The sequence below is a fragment of the Podarcis muralis genome, chromosome 4 (assembly GCF_964188315.1).
Source record: "Podarcis muralis chromosome 4, rPodMur119.hap1.1, whole genome shotgun sequence".
NCBI lineage: Eukaryota > Metazoa > Chordata > Lepidosauria > Squamata > Lacertidae > Podarcis > Podarcis muralis.
The window spans coordinates 53,397,101-53,424,094 of NC_135658.1; the positions used below are offsets into that span (position 1 = coordinate 53,397,101).

The following is a 26,994-nucleotide window of genomic DNA, read 5'->3' on the forward strand; positions in this document are numbered from 1 at the left end:
ATTGCATTTTTAAATTTGTTCTATTTGTAAGCCTCCCAGGGAATGTTTACTGATGGGCAGTTATACTGAATATAGAAACAAACACTACCTCCAGAGATAACTAATGAAAGTTAGACAATTTTGAGGAATATTCTAATATTAAAAATACAGTACAGTGGTACCTCGGGTTACATACGCTTCAGGTTACAGACTCCGCTAACCCAGAAATAGTGCTTCAGGTTAAGAACTTTGCTTCAGGATGAGAACAGTTTCAGGTTAAGTACGGACCTCCGGAACGAATTAAGTACTTAACCCAAGGTACCACTGTATCTAAAGGTTGTCACCACATTTATTTTAACAAGATTTATGGCCTGCTTAATAAATGCTTCTAAGTGGATTATATAAGGCAAAGATCATAATTATGTGCACCATAAAACAGACTATTGTTATGAGAATTATATTTTTCTAATAAGGGGACGACAGAGGGCGAGATGGTTGGACTGTGTCCTCGAAGCTACAAACATGAGTCTGACCAAACTGCGGGAGGCAGTGGAAGACAGGAGTGCCTGGCGTGCTCTGGTCCATGGGGTCACAAAGAGTCGGACACGACTAAACAACAATCCAGATGAAACCAATGTACTTTCCACTTAAAACTCTTGTTTTAAAACCCTGTGACATGGGAAATATTTCCACTAATACTGTACAGGGATATGGAGTCTTGTGATCCTCCAGCTGTTTATATGGATCTCAGGTTCTGCCTACTTACAAAGATTAATCCCAGACCTTCTGCATGCAAAGCATGTGCTCCGTTCACTGAGCTGCGGTCCTTCCCTCAACCGTGTTATAGACGTGTGTACATGCTCCAGCTGTACCTTAGCCTAACATATTCATTTTTTTATATAGAAACGCATTTATTTAGTCTTTCAGCAGTGAATAATAACACGACTGATGCCTTTCAAGGCCCGTCTCGGGAGCTGTTGTGTATTTATTTTTAGCAGTTCTGGGCTAGTGGTGCGCGCGTTAACATCTTAGGGAATACAAAGCACTGAATTTGGAAATGCTGCGATCTTATGCAGAATTACTTGCGAGTAAACATGCACGGAATCGGGTTCTCAGCCCGCCCAGCACGCAAACTCGGAAAGCTTTTGGTGTCGGGTGTGTGAGAGAAAGTGGTGTGTTTGTGCATATATCTGTATTTCAGGCTGTGCGTGTATATGGCGTCCTTCCGAGCCGGGAAGCAAGGACGGCGGCACCTCGCCTCCAACTGCGGCATCAACAACATGGCCGCTGTTCCCCGGTCGGAGGGAGGGCAGTGCAACGTCCAACTCCGAAGGACTGGGCCTCTCCGCCGAGAGCCGCCAGAAGCGTGCAGCACCTTGGGGGGTTTTTTTGCATTCAGTTTCATTGACCTTGTGCACAACCACGTCTGAAACGAGGGGGGGGGGGCGGACACAGAGACGACCGAAGCGCACCCCTTGGCGAACAGAAGGACAAAGTGCGGGCCTTCAGATTGTTTTCCTGCCCCGGACTCAACCGCTGCCATTTTCATTGTGTTCCCAACTCCGGACGTCGCCTGAGCTGACGAGAAGCCAGAAGGCGGCCATATACAGTTACGCAAGGCGGAGGAGGGGGAGGAGGGGCGCCCGGAGTCACGTCCGCCTCGCACCTCCAAGGCATTCAGAGTAGGCGCTCTATGGTTCACTTGGACTACAGAGCGCCCATCCCCAAGCCGGCTCAGGCTCCGCCCCTTGTCGGAACGAGCAATCAGGAGAAAGAGAGGGCAATCCGGAAGTGGAGGGCGGGACGAAGAGGAGGGGGGGAGGGGAAGAAGAGCCCGGCCGCGTCTTCTTCCGGTGTTGCATTGTAGAGCGCAGGCGGATCTGCGTCTCGGAGAGCGAGTGAAGGGGGGGGGGATAAGGGGAAGTGGGGGGGCCTGTGCTGCGCGAGGCTGTCATGGCGACTAGCATCGAGCAGATTTTTCGGTCTTTTGTCGTTAGCAAGTTCCGGGAGATCCAGGAGCAGCAATTCGGCAGGTAATTGGTCAGAGGGGCAGGGTTTTCTTTTGGCGGCGGCGGCGGCGGCATTACGCGGAGTAACGGGCGGAGTGGGGGAGGGGCAGAGCGAAGGGACCGGAAGGGATGTCGAGGGAGGGGGGGATGCCGGGGGGGGCCTGTGGGCGAGGAGATTATGGCAGCGGCCGGGGGGGGGCTCGGCGCCCGGGAGAGACAATGAAGGGCAGCTGCTGAGGGAGGCGGCGGAGCAGAAGAACGGCGTCTGTGAGGCTTGGCGCTCAAGCCGACTTCGGACCGGCGTGAGGCGTTAAGAGCAAGTTTCGTGGAGGAATTCGGGGTCACCCAGAGGAATAAGGGTTTACAAACGGACCCTGAGCTTCGAAGCTGCTGAAGCAGGCCTTGGGAACCTTAGGCCTCTCCAAAAGTTGCTGAACTACAACTCCCGGCACCCCTGGCTCTTCGCTGTGCTTGTTGGGGCGGATGGGAGTTGTAGTTCAGCAGCATCTTGGGAGGGTCAAAGGTTCTCCACTCCTGCTCTAAGGAAGCCAGTGTTTTCGAAGAACTGCTCTCGAGGAAGTTAGCTGTTCCTTCAGCGGTTCTGGCCGGTAAGCAAAGTATTAAAGAAAAGAAGAATCCAATGAAAGGATGGTGTTCATGAAGGCAACATTTTGTGATGCTAAAAAGCCAATTCTAAATATGCATAGGATTTTACCGTAAACATCAAGAGTTCATTCTCTCTTAATATGTAAATGCTTTTCACAAGAATTAAGTATTTTCAGAAATGTTGGGAACGTTAACTCAGTTGTGAAGGTTGCTAGAGGTTCCTAGTGGTTTTTTTCTTAGTGGTTTGTTCTACCTTGTAATGTAGATGCTTTGGAGCATGTATTGCAGCGTTATTTGTTGTTGATGCTTAAAGTGTAAACAGTAGTACTGACTCCTTAATAATATTGTTCTTTTATTGGGTTTCTTTGTTATGCACTGTGCAAAGAAAAATAACACAACTTGACTGTAAAACAATGTCATTTAGTCATCTAGTTCATGGGGGAAGTTTCATTCACTGCAAACTCCTTGACTGGAATGGATGAGAAATTTCATTTATTAAAACGCCTAGCATTTTATGCAAACCACTTGGATAAGCAGTATACAAATTCTGTTAAATAAATAGAGAAAGTAACTAAAGTGTTACATGAAGTATACAGTTCACAAAAGACAAAAAATAGAGAGTTCTCAAAAGATTCTGTTCATCACATAGTGTCAAATCCCATTGCTAAGTACTGTAGAAACAGTAAATGAAATACCAAAATGAGTTAAATCATATGCTTCTGTCATGTCAGAAAATTTTTTTAGTACAAAAGTGGTTTTTTAAATAGAAAAATAGGATATAATGATGATACATTCAGTCTGCTGTCTGAGATCAGTGCTGTAGACGCAGAAGCAAGCTAAACTTGTAAACAACCACATTTCTTACTGTACTCTTTCACTTTCAGTTAGGAAGATCTAAAATTCTCCACTATTACACAGTTAAGTTTCTCAGTGCAAGGTCCTGAAAATTTTCAAAACCATTCCAAATATCCAATAGGATGGCCTTATACACTAGCACCCAAAAATCAATACAGTACTTTAATGAAGCAGTATGTTAATCTTTAGGGACGCGGGTGGTTCTGTGGGTTAAACCACAAAGCCTAGGACTTGCCGATCAGAAGGTCGGCGGTTCGAATCCCCGCGATGGAGTGAGCTCCCATTGCTCGGTCCCTGCTCCTGCCAACCTAGCAGTTCGAAAGCATGTCAAAGTGCAAGTAGATAAATAGGTACCACTCTGGCGAGAAGGTAAATGGCGTTTCTGTGTGCTGCTCTGGTTCACCAGAAGCGGCTTAGTCATTCTGGCCACATGACCAGCTCCCTCGGCCAGTAAAGCGAGATGAGCGTCGCAACCCCAGAGTCGGTCACGACTGGACCTAATGGTCAGGGGTCCCTTCACCTTTACCTATGTTAATTCTTAATTGTTAACTGTTTTCCTTCCTGTCTTATATCACCACATCTAACTTAAATTAGTTAGTTGGAAGGATTTGTATCCACAAGGCTTCCATAGGGAGTGATATTGTATCAATATCCAAACACATCTATGTCCATGCCATCTAAAAGGTAAAGGTAAAGGTACCCCTGCCCGTACGGGCCAGTCTTGCCAGACTCTAGGGTTGTGCGCTCATCTCACTCTATAGGCCGGGAGCCAGCGCTGTCCGCAGACACTTCCAGGTCACGTGGCCAGCGTGACAAGCTGCATCTGGCGAGCCAGCGCAGCACACGGAAACGCCGTTTACCTTCCCGCCAGTAAGCGGTCCCTATTTATCTACTTGCACCCGAGGGTGCTTTCGAACTGCTAGGTTGGCAGGCGCTGGGACCAAACGACGGGAGTGCACTCCGCCGCGGGGATTTGAACCGCCGACCTTTCAATCGGCAAGTCCTAGGCGCTGAGGCTTTAACCCACAGCGCCACCGATGGGGTATAGCAATACGCCACATGTGAGGCACATCCAGGTTCCTCTTCCTAGTTGTGTTTGTACAGTACCCTGAAATTCCTTTCTGTTCATGATTGAGCAAGTCTGCATCCAATTCTATATGTTAATTGAATGTTACTGTGTTATATTATTGCCATTTGTTTTTAATGTATACCTAATATTGAGATTCTGCATATTTTTCTTTATTAGTGCAAAGTTAGGAAGCCAGCACAATGGTGAAATAAACTCATCTGAGCAAGCGAACTCTTCAGATGATACAATTACGTCTATTGGGAATCTTCAGAATGATCCACTAGTGCAGAAGATAGAACAAGTATTATCAGAAGTGTTGGGTGCAGAGTCACAGTACAAACCAGGTACATAAAAAATATTTTAACCTTTGTATATAATTTTATTTCAATGTGCACCTTCAGGTTGAAAACTAATGCTCTACATTCTTCAATGGAATGAATTCTGAAACCACTATGGGACTTCCCCTTCAAATTCTGTCCCCCCAGCAGTTCCTCATGTGTCTGCATCTGCTCTAGAGGATTGTGGGATCCTCTGGGGGGGGGGATGGGGAATCTCAGCGGGAGCAGAGGAAGAGGGGAAGTCTGTACTATGTTGTCCTCAATTTTATTTTTATTTTAACAGAAAGCTCTTCAATATGTTATTTGTGCCATCTGTGCTTTTTGGTCAGGCTTCCTCAGACTCGGCCCTCCAGATGTTTTGAGACTACAATTCCCATCATTCCTGACCACTGGTCCTGCTAGCTAGGGATCATGGGAGTTGTAGGCCAAAAAACATCTGGAGGTCTGAGTTTGAGGAAGCCTGTTTTTGGTGGTTTTGGCAGTTTTACAGTTATGTCTTTCAAAGTATTCTGCTTTCCAAAAATGAGTTAAGTTATTGATCTTTTACATTTGTGAAAACTGACAGTGTATTGATGTAATGTGTAAAACTAGTTAGAACAAGTATATATAAAGTATTTTCATGTAAATGTTAAATTACGGCTGCAGCTCTCTATGCACACTAGGGAGTAAAGCATATTGAAATTACTGGGATTTATTTGTAAGCAAACAGATTTAGGATTGAGTTGTAATTGCCAAATTCATTTACTAATAGTAAAATACGGTGTTAATTTTTTCTGATTATTTGAATGGGATTCAATGGGTTATACGCAGCTAAGTAAGTTAGTTAAATGTATGTTTGAGTCTGACTTCATTGAATACAGCCCAATGTGAATGTGCTTAGTGTTGATAAAGCTGGTGGTTAAGCTTTCACACATTTCATGTGTGTGAAGTAATTGCCATATACCTATGGTATTAAAATACATGTGTTTTTAAAGTTATATGTACAAAACCAATATATTGGACAATAGCTGATTTCTCAGATCACTGTTTTGTTTTTTGTCACCTCAACTGCTGAATACAGTCATACCTTGGGTTGTGAATGTGATCCGTGCGGGAGGCACGTTCGCAACCCACAGCGTTCGCAGCCTGAAGCACCGCGTCTGCACATGTGCATGACACAATTTGGTGCTTCTGCGCATGCGCCTGGTGTCATTTTGTGCTTCTGCACATGTGCGAGTGCCGAAACCCGGAAGTAACCCATTCCGGTACTTCCTGGTTTGGCACGGTCCGCAACCTGAAAACGCGCAACCCGCAGCGTTCGTAACCCGAGGTATGACTGTAATTTCTTTAAAAGATAGTGCAGCATTTACTCTGGTCTAATGTGAATCATTTGAGTTGCGTTTAATTATTTAAAAACTATTATCGTTCATTTATCTTTTGTAGAAAATTAACATAACGCCTGAATAGTGAGACCTCAGACATGGTGTCAGAACCCAAGTTCCAGAAGTATTAATGCAGTTATGGTAAATTGTACCATAAAATATTATGGGCGGACTAAATTAATCTTATATAACCCTGATATCTCACTCCTAATAGCAAACAGGTATGAGTGTTGACATCAAAATAGAACCACTGATAAACAAGAGGGAAATATCGGCATGCTCAGGAAATCCCCAAGGCTTGCAGAAGTACAAAAATATTTTTAAAAACCAGTGACACCTAAGGGGGCAACAGTCTGCCCCCCACTCAACAGTGCAGTGTGGTCTGACTATGCCAAGTAATCATGTAAGTGAATTGTCAGGGAGGAAAGTAAACTGGTGAATGGGGTGGGAATGGAATGTAGTATCCTGAAGCTGGGCATGGCTGGCTTCCTGGCTAGAACCCCAAACAGGAACAATCCTGTTAGTTGAGGATATACCACAATGTTTTGCTGCAGGTCTTACTTATAAACTTCTGCTCCTCAACTTAAATCACCTCTCTTCTTTTCATACTGATGTATTTTTTAAAATTAGTGTTAGATTTACTAGTGAAATTAAAATTTGCAATGTTGATTAAGTCTAGCTCCCTACTCCTTTGTATATAAGAGGATCTGAGGAACAGCTTTGTTTTTCCTTTTGAATGAGCCACAGTTACTTGCTACATTAGGGACGTGGGTGGCGCTGTGGTCTAAACCACTGAGGTTAGGGCTTGCTGATTGGAAGGTCGAATCCCCGCGACGGGGTAAGCTCCTGTTGCGCTTTCCCAGCTCCTGCCAACCTAGTAGTTCGAAAGCGTGTCAAAGTGCAAGTAGATAAATAGGTACCGCTTCGGTGGGAAGGTAAACGGCATTTCCGTGCGCTACTCTGGTTTCGCCGGAAGCAGCTTAGTCTTGCTGGCCACATGACCCGGAAAAACTGTCTGCGGAGAAACGTCGGCCAGTAAAGTGAGTGGAGAACTTGTTTATTCTGATTGTGATTAGTTAAATCAAACATGGTTTGATATCCTAGTTTTTTAAAAACAACAACACTAAATACACTGAATAGTTGTATGACATATTCAGATTCTGTAAAAATGTGTTCTTATAGTAGAGCTTTCCAAACTTTTCAAGCTAGTGACACATTTTTTGGACAAGCCTCATTTCGTGACACAGTAATTCAGTTTTACTAGCAAACTGGAGGTTAAACTACCATATTTTTCCATGTGTAAGATGCCCCCATGTATAAGACTACCCTTATTTTTTTTTTAACCCAAAATTAAGAAAACAAAACACTAAAATAGAAGTGAAACTCTGGATGATCTGTGGTGACAAGTTTATCCTTTTTTTGGCAATTGCCTTCAAAGTTTCCATCATGAGGTGCATGCAGTGCCCCATGATGCAGAAGCAAAGGCAGCAGCTGGGGCACCACATGCTTTCCCTTGGTAGCAGCAGCTGCTGCGGGGAAGCGAGGGGAAGGAGGCTCCCAAGCAGGATACTGAGGAAGAGCCGGGGGAAAGCAGTGGCCACTCTGTGCTGGGCCATGCTGTTGAGCAAACTGAGCTGAGGAAGGTGGTGAGCGGGTTGGGGGCAGGGTGGGAGTTTGAGAGGGGAAGAAGAAGAAAAAAGGAAAGAAGGGCAAGGAGAGGTAGCTGAGGCAGCTCTCAGCAGCGGTGGTGGCAACTGCTCTTGCTCCGGTGGTCTAGCCAGCGGGGGCTTCAGGAGGCAATCCAGTCACCAGCATGCAGTCCGGAGGGGGAGGAGAAAGGCAGCAGGAGGGACCGCCTCAGCCCACCCAAGCCAAAATCCCAGACATATGCTAAAATATTTAATAGATCCCCCCCAGATGCCCATGTTCCGTGTACAAGATGACCCCCAATTTTGTACTAATTTTTTTAAAGCAAAAAACCTCGTCTTATACATGGAAAAATACGGTAACCCTTTCCAGCCCCAAGAGGACCGCGGGGAGCGTTTGTGTGACACACTGACACACTGCAGCTGACACACTAATGTGTCACAACACACAGGAAAGCTCTGTTTTAGAGTTACATCAGGGTTATCAGGCATGTAAAGATTTGCATAAAAAGTAACAACAACTGAGCAATTCTAACCTTGCTGAAGGGTGTTAGGATGGGTGGATGCGTAAGTTGGCTGGAGCAGCATTTTCACCCTGGAGGCCCCTGCCTGATACATCCATTGAAAGCTCCACAGGCATCTATTGACTCTTGGTGGTGGAAGCCAAAGCAGGCATTCCAGGGACTGATGCACCTATGGTTCAGGTCCCTCCTCTTCTGTCCTAGCATGGAGCTGGTGTAGCTATTTCCCCTCTTGTTGGTGTCTGTTAGCACACACATATTTATTAACAGGCATTTTCTAGTAAATGTTGTTGCTTGCACACACAGCTATCAGATTGTATTGTGCCAGTATTTCTGTTTCGTATTGATTTATTATTTTGTTGTGCTTTACAATACTTTGTTGTATGGCATTGACTCCACCGTGTATATCTCCTGATCCATTTCTGAAACTCATCAATGTTACTTAGGCTGCACTCCTAAACAGACTTACTGGGTAGTAAGGCAAATTGAATATAGTGTGATCTTTTTCTGAATAAGCATGTATAAGGGGACCCACCTACTTAGACCCACCAGGTAAGGGGACCCACCTACTTAGACCCACCCGGCCATTTGGGCCAAACCATGCCCACCTTTCCTGTGGCTGATGTCATGTATGATGGGTGCAGGATAATTCAAGCTTTTAAATCTAAAGGGGTTGGATCTAGAGAGATCATTGAAGAGTGTGAGAGGAAGGTGCTTTTCCTGCCATTTCTAGTCCTTAGAAACTCTCAAAAATGTTGCTTTAGGGAAAACTGATCCTCACAAAAAGTTGATAGAAGCACCATCACAGAAGGTTCCTTGGCCCAATTTTCTGCTATCTCCCTCTTCCTTGTCAGCCCTTTATGCCATAGCCTGTCTCATTCAACAGGGTCCCCTTAGCCTCAGGTGAGCCTTTTCGAGGGCCTGGGGTACGCCTGGGAAAAGATGGGACAGGGATTCACTTTGCATCCACCGCTTTCTGTGAGCAGATCTCTGCATCCAGCCCAGTACATTATTGGTTATCTTAAGTTATAATATATTTTGTTTACCAAGAGTTGTGTTATATTGTGCTTTCATATTCTCTTCTTTAAAGGTCAGTTCTGGTATTTGTTTTATTTTTCCATTTCTTATAAGCTCATTTATTAATAATAACCTCTTGAAGAAGACTCTGTAGTATCCCATACAAATTCAGGCCCTGACAGTTCAAGAAGGCAAATTTGAAAATATTTTCAATTTGTACCTGGGTCAATGAGGTTCTTTATTTCATAGTTGCATCTAATTTTTTAGATGTAGTGAAATTTGTAATCCAAGAGATGTTACACTTGTATCACATGGGCTATGAGAAGCACCACAGTTATGCATTAAGTAGGTGAAGAGTGAAGAAGAGTATTAGCTTTTGCAGGCAGCATCCATCCTTAGTTTGACGTAGATGTACCTTTGTACACCAACCTGTTCTCTTATACTCTGTAAACCGCCATGCATAATAACGGTGCTGTGTAATTAAGAATAAATAGTAATAAAGGATTGGATCCAGAATCTCATGAATGAAATTCTTCCAATTAGACCCTATTCCCAGAGGAAGGGATAAGGGGATTTAAACTGATTCTTTCTTCTCCTTTACTTCTCAAAAAGCTGTCATGTAGAGTTAGGTGAAACCCCCAGGACAGATTTAAGGGAGAGGAGACGGAGGGGATGTTCTGTTGCAGAGCTCGATGTCCTTGTGCTGATGGAACTACTTAGCTGGATACCTCCCGCTGTTTATATATAAAAATGAGCATTTCAGTTAAGCAAGGACAATGTGCATGTTGATTCTGTGCTTAATTAGAAATTGTAAATGTAGATTCTAGTGCTGGACTGTTTCCCAAATCCAACGTATGATACGTCACTGGAGATGTGAAGACCTGGAAAAATTGGGGGAGAAATGGTTCCTCCTCATTTGTTTGGGCATCTTTTCAGGCCTTTACATCACTATTCTATTCATACTGTGTGTCGAGTACAATTGAGGTGATTGATTCTTCCAACTTTGACTATGCCAGTCACCTGTACTAAATGTAGTTGAATATGCATTTTTATTTATCTGGATTCTCCCCTGTGTTAGCTATACTTGAAATGGAGGAATCAGCAGGCATGGAGAAAGGTAATCTTGCTTGGGCACCTTGATTTAAAGCTAAAATTTTGTAGTAAGTATTTTCTCCATTTGATCAAAAAGGATCTAGTTTGTACATGCAACATAATTTTTCAGATTATAGCTACAGCAAAAATGTCAGGAGTTTCTTGCTCAGTCTTCTGAAATCTGGCTTCTGATTTTTAATTTTAACACAATTTTTTTTCTTTTATTAGATGGTGGCGAGGATACAGTGAGAAATAAATCTCACTCTACCAAAAGAGGCTTATCCGAAGAAGTAGAAGATGAAATTCCAAGGAAAAAGTCTAAGAAGGATAAGAAACACAAAGATAAGAAAAAGAAGAAGAAAAGGAAGAAGGAGAAAAGGGAGAAAAAGTATAAAAAGCAACCCAAGGAATCAAAACTAAACGAGCAGCATAAAGAATGTGGAGATACGCAGTCCATTTCTCATTCAAAATCAGAAAGCTCGAGCTCCATACCAAGTGCAGAAGATGTAGATCTACAGCCTGTATCTTCTTCGAAACAGACCTCTGGGTGGCTTCTGAAAAAAACTGTATGTGAAAACCTTAATTTAGCCACGTCAAATTCACATAATGCAAATAATTCAGTTAACAGCAAACTGGATACAACTAGAGATTCTACTTTAGCCAATATTCAAGAACTCAGTGAAGTCAAGGTTACAAATGAGAGAGAATTGGAAAATAACACCTACCAACCTACCAACGTAGCTTTGAATTTGTGCATAGGGAATGAATCTTTAAATATTGCTGATGTTGAAGGTAGAGTGGCTAACATAAAAGAATACGAACAGCCTGAAGCTAGTTTGACATTGGAGGCTATGGAAGAAACAAGTGCTCCTGAAAGCAGTCCAAAGTCTGTAGCAGTACAACTGGAATATTTGGAAACAAGTTCAGCATCTGACACAATGGAGGTAAAAGATTTGGACTCTGTCTCAGAATCTTTCAATCCTGAAATCTTGAAACAAGCAGTAGCAACTTCATTTGAAACTGCTAGCTGTAATTTCACCAACCTTCCCCCAGAGGCAGCTGCAGAAGCCAAAGATTCAGTGACAACTCTGGGATTTTTGGCTATGGTGGTAGGAAAAGATTTTGAAGCCACTTCAGAATTTTTGAATACAGCAAAAGTGAAAGCTTCTGAAATAAGCCCCGATCAGGATATGAAAGAGGATTTACTACATGACTCTGAGAGCATCATCACAGTGAAAGATCTGCAACTGAGTCAACAGTTTGAGTCAACAGCAGCATTGAAAGACTCGGAAGCAGCTTCAGAATCTCGGCATACGATCTCTGAAAAATATTTTGAACCAGCTCTAGTAACTAAACTGAAGCATCATCGAGAAGAATTAAAAATAATTACCGAGTTAGATGCCCAGAAATGCACAGCAGCAACCCCTGATGTTGAGAAAAGGGCAGGGGTGAAAGAATTAGGAGCAGCTCAAGCTTCGCCAGTCAAGACAACATTGAATGATGCAGAAAAACGTCAAATACTTTTGCAAACTGTAGCAGATGCAAAAGATGCACCAGAATTAGAGGACATGAAAAGCACAGATTCAACTTTAAAAGTGAGGACTGTGGAAGTTGGGGAGATGGACATGAGATGCTTAAAAGCAAAATCTAAAAGTATAACGGAAATGGAAAAGTGGATTGCTGTGCCAGAACCTCTTAGAATGAAGGGTGTGAAGAATCTAGATAGTTCTCCAGAATTTGAGGGAGATAGGCAAGTGAATTATTTGGGAACTCCCCTAGAAACGGTGGTAGGGAAGAGAGGAGAGCCAGGAATTACTGAAGATACTGAGGCAGTGATTGATGTACAAGTTCCTGAAAGCATTTCACAATCTGAAACTGTTCTAAATACTAACAATTTAGAAATGGCTCCAGGGATAGTAAAAACACAATATCTGGAAGCTTCAAAATATGTGGATGTAAGAGAAAGTAATACTGTGGGGAATGTAAAGGATTTTGGAAAAGTTCTAGAATCGTTAATGACTGTGAAAAATTTGGACAGCATTTCAGAATCTCTACACACAAAAGAAATGAAAAGTGCAAAAGACATTTTGCAACTTGATGCAGTAACTCAGAGAAAAGATTTAGAAACTAGTCTAGAGACAGAAGAAGAACAAGAGGGGAGAGAGATGGATGCTACTTCAGATTCACTGCATATGATATTTACAAATTATTCAGAACAGAGCCTAGAACTTTCAGAAAATGCTCCTGAGTCACTGCACATGGTAGATGCAAACAAATTTAAAGCACTACAAACTGGGGAAATCCAAGGCATTAAAACTGTAGATCCTGAAACAATAGTTGAATTGAATGATTTACGTAAAAAATTAAAACCACTGGACAGAGAGGTGAAAAATATGGAAGTAACTTCAGTGCCACCTGGAAAGTATTCTGAGATTCCTGTAGCATCTGAAACTGTGGCCAAAAGCAAAAGCACTGAAACTGAATCTCATCCTGTGCCCCGAATACAGGAGAAGCCTTCTGATGCTATAGCGCACATGGAGAAAAATCAGAATGGTGCTGAGGCAGCTGATTTGAAAACTTTACCAAGATATCAGAAAGTAACTAAAGACGTAGCTGTAGGAATATCTGACAATAAGCTGCATGCTGAGAGTGAAGGCTCATTACTCATTTCAAAATCTCTGCAAGAAATGGATATAGTAAGTTCAGAAGGAATTCCAGAACTGGAGGATGTAGCAGTGATACAAGAATTAAAAGAAACAACTGTGGTGGATGTGAGCAGTCCTAAGGAACCCTTAGCATTGAAGAATTTGCCATCAATTCCTGATTCTCATGCAGAACAAAATCTAGAACAACTCCAGTATGTGAAGACAAAAATCAGGGGAGTTGGTTTGGATTCTCTGTATTCTTTGGAAGTTAAATATGCAGGAACAAGTCCAGAGCTTCTGTTTTCAGATGAATTAACTAGTCAGGAAGAGAAGCAGAAATTGGAAGAAAGGACAGAATCAAGAGGATTTACAGCTCCAGAATCTCTCTGTGTATCAGAGAAAGAGAAGATTATAGTTCTAGAATCTGACGAGATTAACAAAGTAATAGATTTGGAACACAGTCCAGAATCTATGAATGTGACAGAAACATTTTCAAAGACCACCCTAACACCTTTCTATTTGATTCAAGCAAAAGATTCAAAAACAGCTTCAAAATCTACAATCATAGACCTAGAAGCTGATTTAGAATCTACTGTTCAAGCAGGCGCAGAAATTGCAAATGATCCTCCAAAACGTGAATTGTTGGTAGGATCAGAAATTTTAGAAATTGCTTCAGAACCTCCCCACCATAATGAAATGTCACAGTGCACACCAGTATTGCAAGTGTCAGATGCAGAACCCAGAAGTGAAGCATTGGCAGGTACAGATTTGGAAGCAGATTCAGAAACTATATGTGTGATTGATACTGAAGAAGTAAAAAAACCAGAAATGTCTCTAGCAGCTTTGTTTGCCCCAGATGTGTTAGATATAAAAGCAACTCCCAGCTTTCTCCATGGAACTGACGATAAAGGATTAAAAGCGGCTAAAACAATTGAAATGGTGGTGGATATAGAAAAATTGAAGGCATCCTATGAATCTGTGCATGTATTGAAAGATACATTTGAACCTATTCGCATAACAGGTGTGAAAGATTTAGAAACCAGTCAGAAGGTGGAAACAAATCTAGCATTTTTGGACAAAAACGAGATGAATAATGTGCTCACATCTACTCCCAAAGCTGATGTGACTGGTTCAGAAACCTTTGAAAGATGTAAACCAGTTTTGGGTGCACATATTTCAGAAGGCACGTTGACAACTGCAGATAAAGCAGAACAAAAGGATTTGGGAGTTCTAAAACCAGACACAAAATTGGCAGTAAAATATTCTGAATCTATTTCTAAATCTGCAACTGTTTCAGAAAGAAAGGATAGTGACAAAACTCAGTCTGTGTTTATGTTGGATGTCATAGATTCGGGAGCAAGCTCCAGTATTTTAGATACAAGAGGGATGAAAAATTCAGAAGCAGCTATGCAGTTTGAAACAACTTCTAAACTCTGTGTGCCACAGGTGAGGGATTCAGATGGTGCTGTAGAATCTATATCCATACCTGAAGCAGAAACCAAAGATTTAGGAAAAGCTCTAAATTATGAAACAGTATTGGAAATAAAAAAATCAGTAGCTACTGCAGCACAGCTAAATACACCAGAATTGAAGTCTTCAGAATCAGTCTCTGTATTAAAGCTAGTTGACTCTACAGGAACCCGAGAACTGGAAATTACTCCAAGAAATCTAGGTACAACAAATTCAGATTCTTCTGGTACAATTACAGGGACAGAAGTACTGGAAATAATAGACTCTCAGAAACACAGCAAAGCAGAAAGTACTTTGGAAATAAAATATTTAGAATCGGCTTCAGAAACAGAATATGTCCCTGAGACACATCAGTACAAAGCAGCTCCAGAATCTGAAAGTGTGATGGAAGAGAAACTTTCAGAAACAACTTCAGCAGTTGTAGGTTTGGTCAGTAAGGAAGATTTAGAAACTATTGCAAAATCTAAACATGCTCAGGAAAAAACCTACTTAGAAACTCCTCCACAATCCCTGTGCACTATGGAGGCAAGTGATTTGGAAGGAAGTGGCACACGTGAAGAAGTGCTGCATGTTTCAAAAACTACCCCCCAATTTTCAAGTATTGTGGAAGAAAAAAGTTCAGGAGCCACAATATCATCTCTGGCTACAGAAACAGCAGATGATTCAGAAAAACAACTAGAATTACAAATGCGTTTTGATGAAACATGTTCAAGAACAGCTTTAGAACGTACAGAAAACGACTCTAAACCTACTGTAGAAATAGCATCTATTGTGGATGGCAAGAGTTCTGAGGCAAATGCAGGGCTTATGAATATAGTAGAGTTGAAGGACACTGAATCCTTATTAAAATCTAAGATTGCTCCAGAATCAGTACACTCAAAAGAACCAGGAGATTTTGAAGCAACCACTAAATGCGCTTCTATAGGGAAAGTAAAAGATCTGCAAGTTGCCCAAACAACAATGGGAAAAGAGAAGCAAATGGATTTTGAAGGAATTTCAAAATCTGTGTTAGCTTTGGGGACTCAGGATTTGGAAAGAAATTCAACTCCTATTTTGTTGTCAGATAAAAAGATATCTGAAGCGTCTTTGGAATCTGCCCATGCTCTTAGTACAAAAGATTTGGTACCAGCTCCTATGACTGCAGAGAACATAGACATTACAGAACAAAATTCCAAAGAGAGGTGCATGGCAGAGGTGATAGATCTGGAGTCAACTACAGAACAACAAGCTAAGAATTCAGAAAAGATTCCACAACTCACTGTGGAGGTGAAATCTTCAGAAGCAACTTCAGAGCCTTTGCACAAGCCAAAGGAAAAAGACTTAGATGGAGTGAAACAAGTCTCTTTGGAGGAACAAGGTTTAAAGGCAGCTGTAAAATCTGTAAGTTCAGCAGCAGAAAACCTGAAATCAAACCAACAATTGTTGAAAGATTCAGAAGCATCTCTTGAACCTTTGCAAATGGCCAAGGAGAAGGAATTGGAAATAACTCTACAGGATTCTTTGAAGGATCAGGATTCAGACACCGCTCCAAAGTCTTCTGATATAATGAAGGAAAAGGAAGAAAATATTTTAAAAGACAAGAAAAGTGAAAAAGTAAGCAGCAAAAGTAAAGATAAAAGTAAGAGTGGGAAAAAAGCAAAAAGGAGTCGATCAAAATCTCCTTCTAAGACTAAAAAACGTAAAAAAAAATCTAGATCACGTTCCACCTCTAGACAGGTAGCATCAAGAAGAGCACGTTCTAGAAGTAAGAATGATTCTCGTTCGAGAAAAAAGGACTCTACCTCACGTCATAAATCTCGATCAAAATCCTCTGACAAAAAAGAGAGCAAAGAATCTTCAGTAAGGTCTAGACGGAGACGTTCGCGGACTTCTGATCGGCTTAAATCTCGATCAAAGTCTGTTGACAAGAGAGAAACTTCTGTAAGGTCAAGGCGAAGACGGTCCAGATCTTCTGATCATCACAAGTCTAGATCCAGATCAGTTGACAGAAGAGAATCGGTCAGAAGAAGGCGAAGATTGTCACGATCATCTGATAACCACAAGTCTAGATCCAGATCAGTTGACAAAAGAGATTCTTTGATAAGATCAAGGCGGAGGCAGTCTAGATCTTCTGATCGTCGCAAATCCAGATCACGATCAACTGACAAAAGAGATACCTCAGTGAGGACAAGGCGGAGGCGGTCTCGGTCCTCAGATCGTTGCAAATCCAGATCCAAATCTGTTGACAGAAGAGAGTCTTCAGTAAGAACAAGGAGAAGAAAGTCCATATCCTCTGATCGCCATAAGTCGAGATCCAGATCAGCTGATGACAAAAGAAAAACTTCAGTGAGGTCAAGGCGGAGACGGTCCAGGTCCCCTGATGTTCGCAAATCTAGATCAAGATCAGCTGACAGAAGGGAAATTTCAGTGAGGACAAGGCGAAGGCGGTCTCGGTCCTCTGATCGCAAATCTAGATCCAGATCAAATGAAAGAAGGGAGAGTTCTGTGAGGGTAAGGCGAAGGCGGTCCCGATCCTCCGATAATCGCAAAAGTAGATCCAGATCAGTCGACAAAAGGGACACTTCATTGAGAGTAAGGCGAAGGCGGTCCAGATCCTCTGATCGCAAATCTAGATCTAAATCTGTTGACAAAAGGGAGAGTTCATTGAGGACAAGGCGAAGAAAGTCTGTGTCTTCTGATCGCAAATCTAGATCTAAATCTGTTGATAAAAGAGAGACTTCATTCAGGGGGAAAAGGAGACGGTCCAGGTCTTCTGATAATCGCAAATCTAGATCCAGATCTGTTGATAAAAGAGATACTTCCACCAGGGCAAAAAGGAGACGGTCCAGGTCTTCTGATAATCGCAAATCTAGATCCAAATCAGCTGAAAACTTAGAAACTTCATCAAGATCAAAAAGGAGACGATCCAAGTCGGCGGATAATAAATGTAGAACAAAATCTGCTGAAAAAGAAGACCCCTCCCTAAAATCCAGACACAGAAAATCTAAGTCTAAATCAAAGTCCAGATCCAAATCACCTGAAAGAAGAAAAGATAAAGACTCTTCAGATGTTTCAGGAAGAAAACGCTCCAAATCTAGATCAAAGTCCAAATCGCTTGAAAAAACAGAGGGAACTGAATCTGTGGAAGCACCTAATCATACCAAGTCTCCTGAATATCATAAATCTAAATCTAGGTCTAAATCTTTGGAAAAAACGAGAGAGAGAGACCCGTTGCGAAGATCAAGGAGTAAGGGCTCCAAGTCCTCTGAACCATCTCGTAGGCATAGAACAGCATCACGATCTAGAAAAAACCGTTCTCGATCAGCAACACGGAAGAGGTCCTCAAGATCAAAATCTGATCATCGCTCTCAAACACGTTCCCGATCTCGCTCCCCATCATGTTCAAGACGATGGAGGAGGACTAGATCAAGATCTGTGTCAAGACAAAGGTCTTTATCCAGGGAAAGGCGTAGGAGATCTCGGCGAAACCGGTCAAGGTCTATTGACCGGAGGAGGAGGAGGTCTGATTCAAGAGACAGCTACAGAATACCCCTCAGATTACGATCTCGAAGTCGAACACCTGTTCGTCCAAGATGCTCTAGATCCACAGGGAGAAGACGGAGCACCAGTATATCACCTGATCATCGAAGATCCAGAACTTCAAGCAGGTCACCTAAGCGTCTGACTGACTTGGGTAATTAATATTCAGCAATTTGTTACGTAGATAATGTTATGAAGATAAATTGGTATCTCTTAGTTTCTCGGGGTTTTCTAAGATTCCTTTATTTTGAAACAATTTCTTTTAAGTGTTGTTAAAGAGGGACATTCCAAAAGTGGCAGCCTGCTTGTGCAACAGAATTCTGCTCACATGTATCAGGCTTCTCTTTCCTGCTCTCGCCTTGCATCTCCCTGCACAGCTTCAAAATCTGCTCTGGAAGCTTGGGAGACCCTTTGCAGTAGAGGAACGGGAAGTCCTGTTTCATCTACTGGTACGATGTAGGATATTTCCCAGTATCTGTATATTTCACAAACCAAAACTTACATACAAGTTATTGTAGATAATTTTAATGCCCATGCTGAAGAAATGAGAAATTTTTTTGCTATTTTAAAATATGGATGGGGAACCCTGTGGCCCTCCAAATGCTGTTGGACAAATTTACAGCTGATGCTTTACTATCTCCCTGCTTGCTTGCTCACTAGGACTGGAAGGGGGCAGGGAAAACACTGGGTTGGTGGTGGCAGCATGTTTCAATGCACACATAATTGGCACCTGCTGCCAGTCCAGGGCTCTCGCTGTCACCTTACCTCTCACATCCTGTCAGGTGGTACAGGGGGCTGCTCAGTAGCAGTGCCCCACTTCATACACGGTGACTGTGTGAATCCTCAGCTCCCATCAGCCATGACTCGGGGATGATGAAAGTTGTGGTCCAACAACATCTGGAAAACCATAGGTTCTCCCTTCCTATTTTAAGACAGCTGATTGTGCAAAGTGATCTGTGAGTTTATCTGAATTGGGTTCAGAGATAGGAGAGGAAACGCTTTTAGAACTAAATCTTCCATTACTTTAGCGTTCTTTAGAATAGGAGCCAGGCATATTTCCAAGTTCTAAGTGCAGTTCTGGAATTCTAAGTGCAGTGTAGGAATTCATCATGAGAATGGGCATGATACGAAATAATAAATAAATTCTTATTTTTGTAGACAAGGCACAACTACTTGAAATAGCTAAAGCAAATGCAGCTGCCATGTGTGCAAAGGCTGGTGTTCCTTTACCGCCAAGCCTGATGCCTGTTGTTACTCCAGAAAAGAAAGAAGAAAAGGTTGCACAAAAGTCTGCAAAAGAGACAATATTGGAACTCACTGAGGTAAGAGAATCAAATGAAACTTGCAACTATTACTATTTCAATACAAAATGCAGCATTTATCCAGTAAGATACTAAAATCTGTTTTAAAATTGCAGGATTTCTAGATAACTTAATGAGGGATGTGGGGTAGAGATAAAACATTTCTGGAAATTTTAAAGCTGTGGGGGAAAACCACATCTTTTCTGTATGTTTTTTGGGGGACAATGACATATGTTAAATCCTTATTTCCTTATCAATATAAGCTTCTTCAAGGCATTTGATAGAGTATGTTGATTTTGCTGTCTACTGATGGCATGCTTTTGCTGCTGCTTTATTGGCTTGGTTTTATATGTTGTATGGTTTTTATTACAGTATATTCTTTTTTTCCTGATTTTATGTTGTTTTTTATGGTCTTAAAAATGGTAGGTTGCTTGGAGATTCTTTCGGTGGTAAATGATTAATAAATTTAATAATAATAATAATAAATAATAATAACAACAACAACTGCTTATTATTTACCACACAAATGTATCACTTATATCTTAGAATATAAAATCGTAGCATTTTGCATATTTAGGAAATTTAAAACTATAAATGCCTTTGTTTTGTAGAAACAGAAAGTGCAGATATACCCAAATGTCATATACAGTTGTACGTCGGGTCCTGAACGCCTTGGGAGTTGAACGTTTTGGCTCCCAAGCAATTGAAAACTGGAAATGATTGTTCCAATTTTCAAACATTCTTTCGGAAGCCGAATGTCTGAGGGGGCTTCTGCGGCTTCCTGCAGCCAATAGGAAGCTTTGCTTTGGAAGTTGAACGTTTTGGAAGGCAAACGGACTTCCGGAACGGATTCTGTTCGACTTCCAAGGTACAACTGTACTTCCTTTTGGTGGATCTTAGTTACAGCTTATTTTCCGCCCAGGTTTTCAGATTTCAGGCTTCACACCCATAATAGGTCTCTTCTGCTTTCTGCCCAATCTTGTACTGATCTTTTTATCCTCCAGGAAGCAAGGGCAATAAACTGTTTGCTTCTTACTCTGAGCAGCATGTCTGTGTCACAGGCATTTCAGGTGAGAGGTGGACCACATGGTAGGGGCTTTGTTGCTTTCCCTTTGGCATATGACACTATTTCAGTTTAGTGATGGGCATAGTAAAACTGAATTAGTCATTATGTGGTATAAGATAAATCCATTTATATTGGAAGCAAGCCAGATGGCATTAGATCTTCTGCACATGATGATTTCACAGCAATCTCAGTAGCATCTGTTGTATTAGGACTTTGGTCTTGCAGGTATAATGGATATCATCTCCAGGCCTGGTCTTGAATACGGTGCTGTTGCCAAGCAGTCAAAGTCTTTGATTCCCATAATTTTCAGTATTTGGTAACTGACGTTATATAGATTTATTTGCTCAACCGTTGCCTCATTCCTATTATTGTGGTGATTTTTTTTTTTAAAGAAATGCAAGAAGATTGCACAAAGCCAGGAAGATGATATTATTGTGAACAAGCCTCATGTGTCTGACGAAGAGGAGGAAGAGCATCCTTTTATCAACCATCCCTTTAAACTCAATGAGCCCAAACCTATTTTCTTCAACTTAACTGTGAGTACTGCAGAATTGCATCGTCAAAAGTCTTTATTTGATAATTTTATAGAAAATAATTGTGACAAATGAGACTCAGTAATAATGGTTTATTATAAAATTATTGCTTGCAATTAATGTTAGAGCAACCAATCGTGCTATAATGTATAACATCAATAACCATGTTCAACAACTTTTGAAAAAGGTTTGACTGCAATAGTTAATCCTGTTTAGACACACTCTAAATTGCTTAGGAAATGGCTTTTGAAGCTGAATTGCAGATGTTCAAACATCTATCTAATTAGCATTGAATGCACAAGCATTTTACATTAGTGCTATTCACATGTTTACTGATGTAGAGGGCAGTTCTGTGGCAACAGACATGGGTTGGTGCTTCGAGCCCAGTCCATGATGTTGCATCCCTGTTTCCACACCATCCTACATTTGTGTGTTAAAAGTGTAGAGGCCTCCATTTGGAGCAGCTTTACTTGTCTTATAATTGCAAGAGTTTTAGCTGTTTTTTATTTGTATGTTCTTGAGATAGATGGATGCCAACAACAACATTCTATTGTTGTAACCTACCTGGGACCTTACGATGATTAAATCTTATAAGGAATCTTAGAAATAAATGCTTATGATTATAATACTCTCCCCCCCCCCCTTTAAGACTCCTACTATAAAACCGGCAGCTCCGAAAAATCAGGTTACTTTGACGAAGGAGTTTCCTGTCTCTTCTGGATCTCAACACCGGAAAAAAGAATCAGATAGTGCGTATGGAGAATGGGTTCCAGTTGAAAAGAACAAGGATGAGAACAAGGACGATGTGTTCCCCAACCCAGCCAATCTGGAGGTAAAAAGCAGAAAGATCTTAACACATGGATACCTATTCATTACCTTATAGATACATGAGTATTTAGAATCTACAGCTCATTTAAAAATCATGGTCGTGTTTCATAAAAACACCATAAAGGTATGAAATCATAAACAGAACAGATGACAAACATGGAATCAGATTCTCTAAAAATGCTTGATGAAACAGATACAAATATGTTCCCCTGAAAGAAATAAGAGCTACTGGCAATCTTTGAAAAGCAATCCGTAGAATTTAGACAGCAATCCAGAGAACATGCACAGGCATATTTAAAGGATTGGTGTGCCGGCAGAGGAGATTCTGATTTAGCCTCAGCACTGTTCCTTATACTGTGTTTCAAACTGTTTTTGAAGCTCTCTGTGTTCAAAACTGGCTGTAGCTGTCAAGGGAGTGGGGTGTGGGGAGGAAGACCCTCTATATGCGCAGAAGTCATTTGTATGTCCATCTAAATTATAGTCCTATATTCAGTAATTCAAAAAGGATAAAGCCCACTGCCTTTTCTTATGTATATTCACTCTTAGTTTCTGTTTCTTGGTCGTGCAAAAGTGTGTTCAAATTTTGGGAACTGCCTTTTACATAATTTTTAACACCCTCTATGAAGGATGCATTTCCGTAGCTCTGGAGATCTTCAAAACAGATGATATCTTTATTACTTTTTAGCCTGTGGACATCTCATCAGCACTGACTGAGCGGACCATAGCCCAAAAGAGGCTTACAGAAAATACATTTGACATGGAGGCAATGTGTTTGTTAAATCGTGCACAGGAACGGGTAGGTTGCAGTTTCTTTCTTGTTGATCTCCCCGGAAAGGGAAAGTTGAAGACATGTTGGGTTGGAGCCAGACTACCTGTGGGCAGAATGCAACCCCATGAGATGCTGTGCTGGAGGAAGGGGGCCGTTTTTACCCATTCCCCCTGCAACCCTCTGCGCCCTCTCAAAAGCTACTCTGATGGGTTGTGGGACTCTCTAGAACAGCGTGGGAGGTGGCCCTGGGGGCTGCAGTGGGGAAATTGGCAAAAATCGCCTCTCCCTGCTCATACACAGGTGGAGGAGCCTTTGATGGATCTCAGTCCCTTCCGTGAACAGAAGGCGCCTTCCAAAACATAGAAGGACAGGTCTGGATCCAACCTGCTGTGTTTTCTGAAATCGTTTTACTGTTTCATATACTAGTGGCAATATTAATTTTCAAATTCCTTATAAATTGAAGTTTAGTCTGAACTTACCATAATTCTGGGTAGAATGTGGACTAGAAACAACCAAGTTAGCTTTCGTATGTTCTTAACTTAGACTTCCAAACATTGAAAGGATGCTATAATTCCTTTTATTTTTGCCAGTTAGATTCCCAGTACAGTACCATGCTTTGAAATGAAGTGGTTTACAAAGAAAAATACTTTTTTTTCTTTTCTTCAAGGAAGTACCTGGATAGCTCAGTTGGTTAGAGCGTGGTGCTGCTAAGACCAAGGTTGCAGGTTCAATCCCCATAAGGGACAGCTGCATATTTCTGCAATTCTATGATTCTGAGCAAAATATGGTTTTTCTTATCAGTTAAAGAACGACCCCACAAAAGAAACATAGCAGTAGGTGAAGCGGCATTAGCTGGTGGGAATTGTCTCAGAACATCAAATTTTAAGTTATTTTGAAATGGATTATGCTTCTACTGTGTACCATGTAAAAGTATATAGTGGTGCGTGTCTGCATTTGAGAACTTAGTAATTAATTATATTGTTATGTTCATTTATGGTTGCAGATTGATGCCTGGGCTCAGCTGAATTCCATCCCAGGCCATTTTACAGGAAGCACTGGAGCACAGGTCTTGTCATCAGAACAGTTATCCAACAGCGGTCCCCAGGCTTGGATTAAAAAGGTAGATGATATTCAGACAGATGAGTCCAAATGTCACATGATAAATTCCTTTGAAATCACTGGAAGAAGTGACAGTGACCCACTTAGGACACTAATAGCTTCCTAAAATAGGTGCAGAAAATAAATGAGTTAATTTACTTCTGTGTTCTGTCAAGATGTGTTGCACTCTTGTTTTGGAATCTGTATCTACTATGCCTAACTAGCTCTGTGTTAATACTGGTTTCGTAGGTTAACTGTAGAAACTGGGAGAATGATCTATGCTCACGTTTGAAAAGAGTTGTTTTAATTACTCCCACGGTTACTGTTATCTTGTGCTGAAATTGTCCTGAAATGCGGGGTACAATTAAATGATGCCGTTCCATTACTTACCTAGCCAAGAGATCAATCTGGTTGCGATTTCAGTAAAATTTTGACAGTGAATTCAATAAATGATTTCAGAGGGCTGTAAAAATCCACTTGCTTGCTTCTGTTGGCGGAGAGATGAGAATCTGAAAATGGCAGGAGAGCTTTTTCTTCATTGTTTAATGTCCTTACCACTTATTAAGAGGCAGGGGACTTAACTTTTCTCTCATTTAGAGAGAGAGAGAAAGAGAGAGGCTCCTAATCCCTGCCTGATCTTGCAGCACCATCTGGACTTGCCTGATCAGGTATGAATAGAGGAGGCTTTGCCCTAGGTTTTCCCAAATTGTGGGGGTACAATAGGGAAAAGGCTTGTTTTTGTTGTCCTTCCTAAGGGAGAGTTATTGGCTGGCTTGATGAAGTTAGTATTGGTGAGGGATAGACAAGTTGATCTGAGCATCTTACACAAATATTAGATGGAGGAGGGAATTGCAGTCTGCTGAGCAAGGGATTAGCAGAGTGTATGTGTTGGTAGGGTGGGGGCAGAGGAAAAGCTGAACATATTTATTTGCCTTTAAGTTAAGAAGGCAACAAAGGCAACAACAAAAAAGGATGCTTGGATACTTCACTCAGAGCTGATTTTTATAACTCAAGCCCCGACCCGCTTGTAGAACTTAATGGTGTATTTGATGACTTTAAAGGGAGAAACATCAACGGTGCCTTGAACTTATGAGTCAGAATTTGTGCAGCTAGGTTTCAGAATTGACTACGCAGTACTGGAGAGTTCAAAAGACTGGGGTGGAGTTAGCTTGTTTGCTTGGCAAGTATATTTTTACAGTCTCAGTGAAAATTCTTTCTCCACGTACACTCCTCCAACAGAAATAATTTTACCTTCAAGCTCTGATTGGTTTTTATGTAGCACTATTTCTTGGAGCCGATGGCTTGAAAAATGGGCTGTAGTTGAGTCAATATAAGCGCTTAGATACAGTAACCAGAGAGTTTTTTAACTGTATTCTGTTGATAAAATGTACTATACTCTTTTACACTTTTGTAATTAAACTATATGGGAAATACTGTAAATATATTATTATCTGTAAATATTACCTGCTGAAAAGGTTTTCTTTGTGGAAATAAAAGTGGGGAGCCAGGGGTAATTATGGAATGGCTGCCGCCATTTTAGCGAAGGTTTTGCTGAAGCTTCCATTGTGTGTTTGTCTTTCATCACCCATGTACAGTTCACAAAAAAGTCATACTTGCTATAATTTAATTGGTAGTGTATCAATTAGGCATACACCAATTATTTTTAATAAAATCTAGAAGATTGAACCAATGATTCTTGAATCATGACATCCTTAAACTGACGAGTTCCAAATAATGGTTTTTTGCCCTTTGTAGTGAGAAGTGTTGGGGGGGTATGTCCATCTTCAAGCAGTAATGGTCCCGGATTTGGCCCTATTCATCAGCTAGAGATTGACCTTGGATTGACCATCTTAAAATGCTCAAGAGCAAGGTGTTGTTGATGATGCCACCTGATAGCAGTAGTGCTAGGGTGCTCATGACTTCCTTCGCTTAAGATTCTCAAAACAGGATATACTGTCCTTAGACTTTCACAGACCAAGAGTTCTCATTGGTTCTCCTGTGCTGTAATGATTTTCTCTACTCGATAATATAAGCTTATCATGTGTACTGTAGGCACAATTGCTTTCTGCCCTTTTTGAAATCTGCTTAGTTATGGCTAAATCCAAGTCATTGGTATACTCGTGATGCAAGGAGCACTGAGGGCCTAGGACATGGAGCATGGAAGAATCCTGCTGGGGAACTTTTCATGTGAGTTTGCTGAATTGTAAGCATAGGTGGGGATGGCAAAGCACTGGCGTTTGCATCCTGTGCCCCCCCCCCCACTTTGTATCCTGAGTCCTGTATCACCTTAGATACCAAAGAAATGTTGAGTAGAACATTTCTCCTGAAGTCTGTGAGATCGAATTGCCATGCTCTCTGGTAATAGTTGGCCCTATCTTCACATGCATCTTCAAGTTCAGAGTGTTCCTGAATTGTTTTCACGTAGGGTTAATGGAAAGTCCGTCAGTGGGCCCACTCCTTGTAAAGTTTAAGTCTTTCCAGTTACAGGCAAATCAGATGTATATGGAAAGCAGTTCCTCATAGGTTTTCTAGAATTTGTTATTCAAAAAGTCACTTCATTTGAAAAAATAAATATGGTATTATGAGGAGATGGATGCTCCTTTCCTATTCAAAACTTTCTAGCTGAGTGATGGAAGTCAGGCTGTGAGATGCAAAGGAGACAAGATCTCTCTGCTGCCCACAGTGTAGAATTCCTGAGGTTGAAAATACTTTTCTACAACGTACCGTATTTTTTGCTCTATAAGATTCACTTTTTCCCTCCTAAAAAGTTAGGGGAAATGTGTGTGCATCTTATGGAGCGAATGCAGGCTGTGCAGCTATCCCAGAAGCCAGAACAGAAAGAGGGATTGCTGCTTTCACTGTGCAGTGATCCCTCTTGCTGCTCTGGCTTCTAAGATTCAGAATATTTCCCCCCCTTGTTTTCCTCCTCCAAAACTGAGGTGCATCTTGTGGTCTGGTGCGTCTTATAGAGCAAAAAATACGGTATTTGAACTTTCTTCATTTATCCTGTGGGTACTAGGTGCTTTTCCTTGGAAGTAAATCTCATGGTGAAGTCAGTAGGACTTGTGTCCAAGTCAACATGAATATGATGGGGATTTTCTTTGGGAGTGGAGGTGGGAAATGAAACCATAAGAAAATCAAATTCATTCATCATTACCCAGATTAATAATATCTCACTTTACTTTCTATGAACGCAGAAATCGGGGTGCTTTGGAGTCTTCTAGATATTGTACTACTTTGATTCTGTGGTGAATTAATTAAGGAACCTAAAG

The 26,994-nt window shown here is 41.5% G+C and overlaps 1 protein-coding gene across 1 annotated transcript in view; it reads left to right on the plus strand.

Annotated features, from left to right (window-relative positions):
* Window positions 1–1,850: 1,850 nt before the first annotated feature.
* The window catches only part of SON (SON DNA and RNA binding protein), a 36,432-nt gene continuing 11,288 nt past the window's right edge, over window positions 1,851–26,994 (plus strand). Inside the window, 8 exon segments of the mRNA XM_028727078.2 lie at window positions 1,851–2,012; window positions 4,696–4,862; window positions 10,722–18,281; window positions 19,286–19,449; window positions 20,887–21,030; window positions 21,677–21,859; window positions 22,541–22,651; window positions 23,628–23,744. Coding sequence (XP_028582911.2) covers window positions 1,933–2,012; window positions 4,696–4,862; window positions 10,722–18,281; window positions 19,286–19,449; window positions 20,887–21,030; window positions 21,677–21,859; window positions 22,541–22,651; window positions 23,628–23,744 — 8,526 coding nt within the window. The 5' untranslated portion in view covers window positions 1,851–1,932.